The 11,239-nt window shown below is 41.2% G+C and overlaps 1 protein-coding gene across 2 annotated transcripts in view; it reads left to right on the forward strand.

Moving 5' to 3' along the window:
- The first annotated feature begins 212 nt into the window (after window positions 1-212).
- CSF2RB (colony stimulating factor 2 receptor subunit beta) overlaps window positions 213-11,239 on the forward strand; it is a 49,531-nt gene continuing 38,504 nt past the window's right edge. The window contains exons 1-5 of one of the 2 annotated variants that reach the window (XM_077278340.1): window positions 213-337; window positions 3,180-3,252; window positions 4,776-4,905; window positions 10,033-10,202; window positions 10,943-11,094. In XM_077278340.1, coding sequence (XP_077134455.1) covers window positions 3,192-3,252; window positions 4,776-4,905; window positions 10,033-10,202; window positions 10,943-11,094 — 513 coding nt within the window. In that variant the 5' untranslated portion in view covers window positions 213-337; window positions 3,180-3,191. Of the gene's footprint in view, window positions 338-2,379; window positions 2,427-3,179; window positions 3,253-4,775; window positions 4,906-10,032; window positions 10,203-10,942; window positions 11,095-11,239 lie in introns of those variants that run through there. The other variant, XM_077278339.1, reaches the window with a different exon arrangement.

The following is an 11,239-nucleotide window of genomic DNA, read 5'->3' on the forward strand; positions in this document are numbered from 1 at the left end:
GGATCGAATCCAGGAGCATGACATAGCTGCTGTGCATTCATACAGGAGGGTCCCAAGCCTCCATCCCACATGCTCTATTAAAGTCATGAGACAACCCCTTTCTGTAGGATTGTACCACTGGGAATCTCCCATTTCAGAGATTGTTTATTTCCCACCTATTCGCGACTGTGACATAAAGCCACTTCCCCATTCCTAGAAGAGGTTGCAACAAACAGGAAAACAGTCAACCACATCTCTCTCTTACTCACAGACTGGACACTGGGTAGTCTCACAAGACGGTGCACGTTTGTGTATAGACTTGTGTGACTGTGGAACTATGGCCATGAGATGAGCACAGGTAAGAGGAAGGCTAAGGGAACAGATAGTGGAAAACATGATATTACCTACAACATGGGCTGAGAATATATCTGTTAACTGATCGCATATGGGACTACTTATATTATTATGCATAGGATGTCACCATCTTTCTAGTTATTTGTATCACTCCTATGACTTGTGTTATATTTACTATTTTGTGAGATGTTTGAAATTATGATGTACCAGTATATGCATAAAATATAGAAAATAAGTCACATCCGACAGTAATTTGCCATCCATTGTGTTTTATCATAAATCTAGGGAAGCTGTAGAGGGCATATGTTATGGTGGTGGGATTGTTTATGCGCAGAAATTGTAGCGTGAATATAGGATGTTGGGATGAATCAAAGATGGTAAATGTATTTATTTGTCGTTATAATTTAGCATGGGTCGGAGTCTCATTTTGTAACACTTAAAGCAGAGGCATAACAAGGAAACATGGAAACACATAATAAAACTTCAGGCCATTATAACTAGCATCAGAAATGTTTTAGATCGAGAAATCCGAGTGATATAAGTTGTTTTCCTCCCATTCTGCATTTTATGACGTTGGCTTTATGGACAAGAAAGGTCCTTGATAGGATGTAAATGCAGGGAATTTTCCTGATGAGTTTTAAAAGATAAGATATGTAGGACACCCATCGTGAAAGTTAAAGTGCATGGCTATTATTATGGCCAGTGGAGTAATTTGAAACTTATTGTTCCCAATGCGAAACCTCCAACGGGGTGCCCTACTATCAATGGTCGTTAATAGTATTGCTCCTCTAATATGGGACCCCTGAGACTCCAGGGTCTGGGTGCGACGCCAATCCCTGCACACATTATAGTTAAACTCCTGGTTGTGGCCTAACTAATGGATGTAGAGTAGGTGCACAGTCTAGGTATAAAAGCTTCAGAGATGTAAATCGACTGCTCGCTAAGTTCCAATTGTTCCTAATTCTAGATGAAAAAAGTGTTCAAATACCTTATTTATTGCCTGTTTTGTACAAAGCATCTGAAAGAAAAGGAGACACGTAACCCTGTGACCTTAACCTAGATGCCAACTCAGCCTAACAAATCTTAGGGTACCGTCACACAGTGCCATTTTCATCGCTACGACGGCACGATTCGTGACGTTCTAGCGATATCGTTACGATATCGGTGTGTCTGACACGCTACTGCGATCCGGATCCCCGCTGAGAATCGTACGTCGTAGCAGATCGTTTGAAACTTTCTTTCGTCGTCTAGTGTCCCGCTGTGGCGGCATGATTGCATCGTGTGACACAGGTTGTATACGATGTGCGCACAGTAACCAACGGCTTCTACATCGCAAATACGTCATGAAATTATCGCTCCAGCGCCGTGTATTGCAACGTGTGACCGCAGTATACGACGCTGGAGCGATAATCATACGACGCTGCAACGTCACGAATCGTGCCGTCGTAGCGATGAAAATGGCACTGTGTGACGGTACCCTTACAGTGCCGCTTACCTGCAATTACCTGACTTTGTAGAAATTGGACACTGTTATTTCTCATTACTCAGATCACTAGTCTAATGACAAAAGGTCAATGAGGAAAACCAAAGTTATAATGCCAACATAGGAGCCAGAAGAACCTTGCATAAAAATGTTGCTCTAAAGTACCTTCCATTTTATAAACATTACTGTAATGTACCAGGCAGACATTAAGAATGAAAATCCAGATGATACCTTACACACAGAAGGAACAGGAGATTTGATCCTTGAAGGGTGCCAATTATGATTTATGAAAACTTTTCACAAGTTTTGGTGACTTGTCAGAACTAAGTTTTGATTTGGAGGGCGGGGGGGGGGGGGGGTCTTGGTTTTAAGACTTCTTGCAATAAAAGAAAATACAGAACAAGTGCTTAGATGAACCATGTGCTTTTATTTCTCATTGTCTTTGCTCAGTTCTCTTCAGATCCATATAAAGTATAGACCTTTCACTCGTGCTCTGAGGACAAGCAAAGCTGATGAGAAACTAAGGGGCACAGCAGCCCGATTGTGTTAATGATCATTAAAGCAGCCAGATCCCAATCAATCAAAGCTTGTCACATGTCATGATGACATGGTAAGCAATTTTTTTTAAATACCAGGTACCATTTAAGTTGATATTAGAGAAAATTCTGCCAAACATAGAGATTTTGTCAGGATCCAAGACAATCTAATTTTTAGGGTGTTCTACGACACTCTCTCAATGGAAGTTGGGCACTTTCAATTCTTTTATTCCTGCCGAAAACTAAGATATCCATACACATCAGACTAAAGTTGTCTAAACCTTCCCATATTGCTGGGATCGGCCAATGTTTTAATGTGTTTGGAGGCCTTACGACTCTTCCTCGACAGATTTATTGCAGGGGGTAGAGAAAGATTCAGCATGTTGTTGGATTTAATGGCCTATCCTTTGCAACCCCCTGGAGACTAGTCATGGTCAGAGGAGTAGAGCACTCGTGTGTTTGGGGAAGTCAAGAGATGGCTATTTCAAGTCTATAGGGGCCTTCAGTCCCTTCTTCCATTGAAAGAACAGTCATGTTTAGTGGAGAACACATGTTTATTGTGAGGTTCATCTGTCCATAGTTCACAACTTTGAGCTGGGTTCCCATTTCTTTTAAGGGGTAAGAGAATGTGACTTAGTGGACTCCTCTCTCCATAGGATACAAAAAAATGCTTTATGTGTCAGAACTTTATTCTTATTTTGTTTTACTTAATTTTCCATGAGAAATCCCTATAAACAAGAAGATCATTTTATGCAAGTCTAGAGGAGATGGTTAAAGACATTAAGATCTGATTATGTTGTGACATTTGCCTTTTCTATACTTTCAAGGATGAGGTGAAAATGGGAACACAGGGTCTATATGTCCTACTCTGCACCCTACAATTCCTACAGGGAATGCAAGGTATGTATGGTGTTTCTCTATACTGACCATGGTTATGAAGCTGATTTAAACCTGATCAGAAAGATTATAGCTGCCTACTTATATTAATTTAATGACTCCGACAATCTAACGTGTACGGCCCAGATTGTACACTGTTAGCAGATGATTTGTTAACCATGGATTGGTCTATTGGTTTTCCTCATTCATGTTATTTCATTTTGCTTTTAAATTAAGGCCCTCTGAGATGAACCAATAATCAGGACTGAGAGTTCATTAGAATCCTGTTTATGAATAACATCGAATGATTGGACTTGTTCCAGCACTAAAATCAACATCAGCAGCCCATCTTCCTGCGTCCTTAGCATATGTTCTACCAATACCAATTTTGTATTAAAAGCACAGAACGATCACATTAATGATCGTTCAACTTGAATAAAACCGTGGCCAGTCTGTCTACACAGACCATTAAATGAGCACCAGTTTGTATATAGCCAATCAATGGTCATTTAATGGCCGTGGTCAACAGGTGTTAATGCACCTTGAGCTCCAGAGTGTCTTACAGATCCTTGTCCCCTCCACCCACTGGAATTAACACAAATACTTGGTGGCACTAAATGAGAATGTTGATCAAAAAGATGTGGGAAATAGCTGCTGGTCAAAGAATTGCTTGGCTGAAGTTGGGTTCAGATCACGTCTGTGTCCCCATTCATAACTCCATCGGGGGATTACGATATGCCCTTAATGGAGTCATTGACTTCAATGAGCAGACTACACTAGTGTGTTCAGTTGAAGAGTCAGACACCACCATAAATGAGCTGAAACAAAGTTCAAAGTTTCATATTTAGACTCTGTTTTCCTCATTCAAGTCAATGGCTCCATCAGGGACATATCCAAATCTTATTTTTTTCAGAGATGAAGATGGAATCTCCTAACCAAGCCATGAATGGGGATGTGAACAGTAATGGTTTAAAATGTCTTTCAGACTTCTCTCCAAAATCACTCTTTCAATATACATTGAATATCTAAGCTTCTCACTGGGAAGTAATACATAGCAAATGTCTGCTTAGGCACAGTTGAGCACCACCAGACATCTACTCTCTAGAAGGGTCTAAGAACTGGAATTCAGTTTCCTTTTCAATTATTTGTCCATTTTGTCCACAAAATTGGAGAGGAAAAAGCAGTCCTAACATTAGCAAGCTATCATCATGGCCAAACAATGGACATCCTCAAAAATGCCCACACTGTTATAAATAGCATAGAGCATGCTGCCATTTTTTTTTTCAAGCGAACATTTGGAACAACCCTCTTGAATAACATTGGTCCGAGAAATTTTTTCCATCATGGTCAACACTAGGACTGAAAATACGGTTGTGTGAACATAGCCTAATAGTAATGTCAGTTAAATTATGTTATAGGAGCATTAGACGAACACAATTGAGCCAGTTGCCATATCTCAATCACTTTGTCTAGTCAGTCATGGACATGATGCTTGATAACTACAAGCCTGATTTACTGTAGATGTCTAACATATGCTTCTCTTTTAGGTTCTGCACTTCTAGATTCTCTTACTTGTGTGAACAACTACAAAACACACTGGACATGTAATTGGAAACTAAGCATAGAAGCTCATGAACTTCTCCCCATGAACCTTATTTATCGCAGTGATTTAAACAGGTACTGTACTTCTGTGATGGACTTGACAATCTAAAACTTTGAGAAAGCAAAATTCACCTTGTTTTGTCTGGGATCAAGGAGATTCACAGCTGCAGACGTCAATGTTAGTATTAAAAGGGTTGTCTACTTTTGGTTCTCTTGTTGGGCACATGATTTTGTGGCACCAATATATAAATATTACAGGTTCTCCGACTTTGTTACGCTTTGCCCACTTGGTGCAGCAGTCTGCCATTTCTGGACGGTCATCTGACCAGGCATGTCCATCAGTCTCCTCCAATTGTAAAACACTGGCCCTGATTCATCAAAGCTTTTATGCCATAAAGCTGGCTTAAAAAACGTTGAAAGTCCAAAAATTTTAGAGCAACATTAGGCTGCGCAAAAATGTTGAGACTTTTGGCATTTTCATGCCATTTTCACTCAGCTCTGGCAAAGTGGCAAATTTATGATGAGCGGTGACTTACATCACAAATCTAACTCCAGTCCCACACACAAAAGTGCACTCCACGTTATGCATATCCTGATTCATTAAGAGGATTCTGCCTCTTAATGAATAAGGTCCACCCTGCCCTCCATCAAGATCAGCTTGAAAACATAACCCTAACACCAGATACTACATGCTACACCAAGAACACCTAAAAAAAATACCCTAACGTAGCAGGTTGCTTAATAACCATGGGATGAGACCTCAAAACATAATTACCACAGTAGGAAGACACAAGACCTGAGTCTGTGTCTTGGTGTAGCATGTAGTATCTGGTGTTAGGGTTACACCCTTGGTACTTCTCACCAGTGGCCCTCCAAATACCCCCTTTTTGCTTGGTAGGTTGTTTACATTTACACTTAGGCCGGGGTCACACATGCGTGTTTTACGGACGTAAGAGCGCAGAAACTACGTCCCTAAAACTCGCATTACATACTGCACAATTATTCTCAATGGGGCTGCTCCTATCAGCCGTATATTACGGATCCGTAATAATCCGATAATTCAATTGCCGGCTTTTCATTTCTCCTGCCTAAACCCGACAGGATATGAGACATGGTTTACATATAGTAAACCATCTCATATCCCCATTTTTTTTGCATATTCCACACTACTAATGTTAGTAGTGTGTATGTGCAAAATTTCAGCGCTGTAGCTGCTAAAATAAAGGGTTAAATGGCGGAAAAAATTGGCGTGGGCTCCCGCGCAATTTTCTCCGCCAGAATGGTAAAGCCAGTGACTGAGGGCAGATATTAATAGCCAGGAGAGGGTCCATGGTTATTGGCCCTCCCGTGGCTACAAACATCTGCCCCCAGCCACCCCAGAAAAGGCACATCTGGAAGATGCGCCTATTCTGGCACTTGGCCACTCTCTTCCCACTCCCGTGTAGCGGTGGGATATGGGGTAATGAAGGGTTAATGCCACTTTGCTATTGTAAGGTGACATTAAGCCAGATTAATAATGGAGAGGCGTCAATTATGACACCTATCCATTATTAATCCAATTGTATGAAAGGGTTAAAAAACACACACATACGATTTAAAAGTATTTTAATGAAATAAACACAGCGGTTGTTTTAATAATTTATTGCTCTCTCAATCCATCAGCAACACCCTCGCTTGGCAAAATAATAAACGCACAAGATACATACCCTCAGCTGAACCGTCACGTCCCACGAAGTAATCCATCTGAAGGGGTTAAAATATTTTACAGGCAGGAGCCCTGCAAATGCAGCTGTGCTCCGTGCCTGTAATCCCCGGCGAATGAATGAAATGTAGGTCATTGACCTACATTTCCTTCAGTCGCGGTGATGCGCCCCCTGGTGGATGTTCTCATATGACCTGGAGCGTGGGAAAAAGTTCCCAGGCTGCAGTACATGAGAACATCCAGCAGGGGCGCATCACCGCGACTCAATGTAAGTATAGATCACTCTGCTTTCCTTTCAGCACCCGGGGATTACAGGCACGAGCGAGTGGTTTATCTTAGCTCGTGCCTGTAATATTAGTTAACCCCTTCAGATGGATTACCTCGTTGGACGTGACAGTTCAGCTGAGGGTATATATCTTGTGCGTTTATTATTTTGCCAAGCGAGGGTGTTGCTGATGGATTGAGAGAGCAATAAAATATTAAAACAACCGCTGTGTTTATTTCATTAAAATACTTTTAAATCATGTGTGTGTGTGTGTTTTTTAACCCTTTCAAACAATTGGATTAATAATGGATAGGTGTCATAATTGACGCCTCTCCATTATTAATCTGGCTTAATGTCACCTTATATATCGCGCTGAATGACATCTAAATACAGAATATATATATATGTGTCTCAATGACATATATATATATATATATATATATATATATATATATATATATATACTGTATATATGTTTTAATGAACATTTGAGCACATAAATCCATTAGATGTCGGTTTTGCAAGCCTGCGCGAAGATCTCGCAGTACGGATGCCATACGGATTACATACGGAGGATGCCATGCGCAAAATACGCTGACACAACCTGACTACGGATCAATATTTTGGGAACATTTCTCCGTATTACGGCCGTAGTACGGACGTATAATACGTGGCGTATTGTCTTACGCCAAGTGTGACCCCAGCCTTATGCATCTTGCATGTTTATTTTGAACTATGTTTTCTCAGACATATTTGCTATTATCATTTATGTTGATTTACATGGCACATAGCCACTTAGTGGTTTGCCAAAAATAGTCATGATATTGTTATCGACTTTTAGATATCAGTAACTGTTTTCACGAGATCTGCTGTAGATCGGAGGTACTTTTTACATCTTGATTGGATTGTGTATTAGAGGTTGAGTCTTTTATCCTTTGTAATATAAATAAAGCATGTTTTTTAACTTTACATTCTCGTGACCTGTCTTTATATTCTTTTGAGAGGTCCTTGTGTGTTTATCATATCTGAATGTGTTATTTTCATATGTTTATGGACTAATATGTATACCTATTTTAAATTACGGTAATATTAGTGAGACACAAAAATACATTTCAATAGAGTGTAAGGGGTAACATCTCTCTTTGTGGAGAGTGACGTGCCAGTACTTATAGGCCAAGAAAAGCTCCTTTGGGAAATTAAATATAACAATTGCCTCTTCAGAGAGGAAAAGTATTATAACTTTAGTGCCACCTACCGGATGTAGCAATCCTAAAAGTCAATAGGCATGTTACATTTCACAAGGAAAGGAGAGATGTTACACCGTAGATCCCAGTCAGAGGCATTGGGAAGATGGGAAAACACCCCAAAACATGTGTCTGCAAATATACACTGCTCAAAAAAATAAAGGGAACACTGAAATAACACATCCTAGATGTGAATGAATGAAATATTCTCATTGAACACTTTGTTCTGTACAAAGTTGAATGTGCTGACAACAAAATCACACAAAAATCATCAATGGAAATCAAAATTATTAACCAATGGAGGCCTGGATTTGGAATGATACTCGAAATCAAAGTGGAAACTCAAATAAAAGGCTGGTCCAACTTCAGTGGAAATGCCTCAAAACAAGGAAATGATGCTCAGTAGTGTGTGTGTGTCCTCCACGTGGCTGTATGACCTCCATACAGTGCCTGGGCATGCTCCTGATGAGGCGGCAGATGGTCTCCTGAAGAATTTCCTCCCAGACCTGGACTAAAGCATCTGCCAACTCCTGGACAGTCTGTAGTGCAACGTGACGTTGGTGGATGGAACGAGACATGATGTCCCAGATGTGTCAATCGGATTCAGGTCTGGAGAACAGGTGGGCCAGTCCCTAGCTTCAATGCCTTCATCTTGCAGGAACTGCTGACACACTCCAGCCACATGAGGTCTGGCATTATCCTGCATTAGGAGGAACTCAGGGCCAACCGCACCAGCATATGGTCTCACAAGGGGTCTGACGATCTCATCTCGGTACCTAATGGCATTCAGGCTACCTCTGGCGAGCACATGGAGGGCTGTGCGGCCCTCCTAAGAAATGCCACCCCACACCATTACTGACCCACTGCCAAACTGGTCATGCTGAAGGATGTTGCAGGCAGCAGATCGCTCTCCACGGCATCTCCAGACTCTGTCACGTCTGTCACATGTGCTCAGTGTGAACCTGCTTTCATCTGACAGTGGCCAATTTGCCAATAATGGTGTTCTGTGGCAAATGCCAAGCGTCCTCCACAGTGGTGGGCTGTGAACACAACCCCCATCTGTGGACATCGGGCCCTCAGACCATCCTCAAGGAGTTGGTTTCTAACTGTTTATGCAGACACATGCACATTTGTGGCCTGCTAGAGGACATTTTGCAGGGCTCTGACAGTGCTCCTCCTGTTCCTCCTTGCACAAAGGCTGAGGTAGCGGTCCTGCTGCTGGGTTGTTGCCCTCCTATGGCCCCCTCCACGTCTCCTGGTGTACTGGCCTGTCTCCTGGTAGCGCCTCCAGCCTCTGGACACTATGCTGACAGACACAGCAAACCTTCTTGCCACAGCTTGCATTGTTGTGGCATCCTTGATGAGCTGCACTACCTGAGCCACTTGTGTGGGTTGTAGAGTCCGTCTCATGCTACCACGAGTGTGAAAGCACGACCAACATTGAAAAGTGACCAAAACATCAGCCAGAAAGCATTGGTACTGAGATGGTTTGTGGTCCCCACCTGCAGAACCACTCGTTTATTGAAGGTGTCTTGATAATTGCCAATAATTCCCATCTGTTGTCTATTCCATTTGCACAACAGCATGTGAAATTGATTGTCAATCAGTGTTGCTTCCTAAGTGGACAGTTTGATTTCACAGAAGTTTGATTTACTTGGAGTTAGATTCTGTTGTTTAAGTGTTCCCTTTATTTTTTTGAGCAGTATAGTTTCTTGTCTGGCTTTTACCCTACATCATGTGTCAAGACTCATTGAAAGGTAGATATTGACTATTAGGATTGCTCCTTCCAGTTGGTGGCACCAGAATTCTAGTTCTCTTCTGTTTTGAAGAGACAATTTGCATAAAACATTTAATAGAAAATCAACTTACCATTTCTATATTTATAAGCATACAGCAAGACATACAGGTTAGGCAAACATATACAGTTTGTTGAGCAGAGAGGTTATATGAAATGCGATCATAATTACGGGTTTCTTTATCCTCAATTGTAGCGGTGGGAATCGACAATGTGAACCAGAAAACTCTGTCAAGGTAAAAGATGGAGAAGTATATATGTCCTGTCAAATAAATGAATGGTTCATCTACGCAATGAATACTACATACCACTTTGAACCAAAGCGGGATGTGAATAGAGATACTTACATAATCCCAAATTCTAATGGTAAGTGAATAGACCAATAATCTATGGAGAGCTGGAAAAAATGATAACAGCAGCGAGCCAAGCACAAGTGGAGGTCCGTACTGCAGAAACCGACCTCTAACCGTACAGTGACACCACTTTGAGATGAAATTCGACTGACAAATGGTCTTCATGAGGGTTAGAGGTGCTGTGAGCAGTGACTGCAGCCACTCTGTGTGCGCCACCCTTGACTGAAAGCCAGTGGCTCCTGGGAGGAAATAAATTAATTTTCTCCCTGTAGCCACATTTTCATTAAGGCATTCAGGCAACATTGTAATGGTATTTATCTGCAGATTAACCCTATATCTGCAAGTAAATAGCGTTTTCATATGTGACAGTTTCATTTTAAATAACTTTTCTGAATACAAACATTAGGATATGTGATCAATGTTCAATCTGTAAGGTTCTGACTATACTTACCTCCACCGAGTTGCTAGAGAAGCTCTATGCCATTTCATATCCTGTAGGCTTTGTTCAGCTTGTTCAAGAGGCCACATGGTTGGCTACCGACTATAGAACCACATTAATTGGACATTAATTGTGTATCTGATCTTGATACCATCGATGCTTAGCAAATGACCACATTTTGAACCGAATTGGAAAGAAGACTGATGCAATTGTACCTCTTCTTCTTGCTCTTGAAAAGATAGATGAGCGTTGTAGAATCAAGGAGTCATACTTTACATTTTGTCCGTTAACGATAAATAATTTTTAATTTGCAGTTCGGATGCCACCACCAAAAGAGCTAATGGTCCAAACGTCTGGTTCAAATAATGGTTCTTTAATTCTACGCTGGAGGATGCCTGAAAATGTCTACTCTGAAAATCTGCTCTACCAAGTCACATACTATAGAAAGAAATGGGAGTCTTGGGAGGTATCACTATATTTACTATAAGGGACTGGGAGTTGGGTCGGGGGGTGACACAGAACTACACAAGTATCAACCATAGTGAATACATCCTGTATTAGTAATAGTACAAAGCACAGACATCATAATAGGACCAGACACGGTTTAGTAA

The sequence above is a fragment of the Ranitomeya variabilis genome, chromosome 8 (genome assembly GCF_051348905.1).
Source record: "Ranitomeya variabilis isolate aRanVar5 chromosome 8, aRanVar5.hap1, whole genome shotgun sequence".
NCBI classification, from domain to species: domain Eukaryota; kingdom Metazoa; phylum Chordata; class Amphibia; order Anura; family Dendrobatidae; genus Ranitomeya; species Ranitomeya variabilis.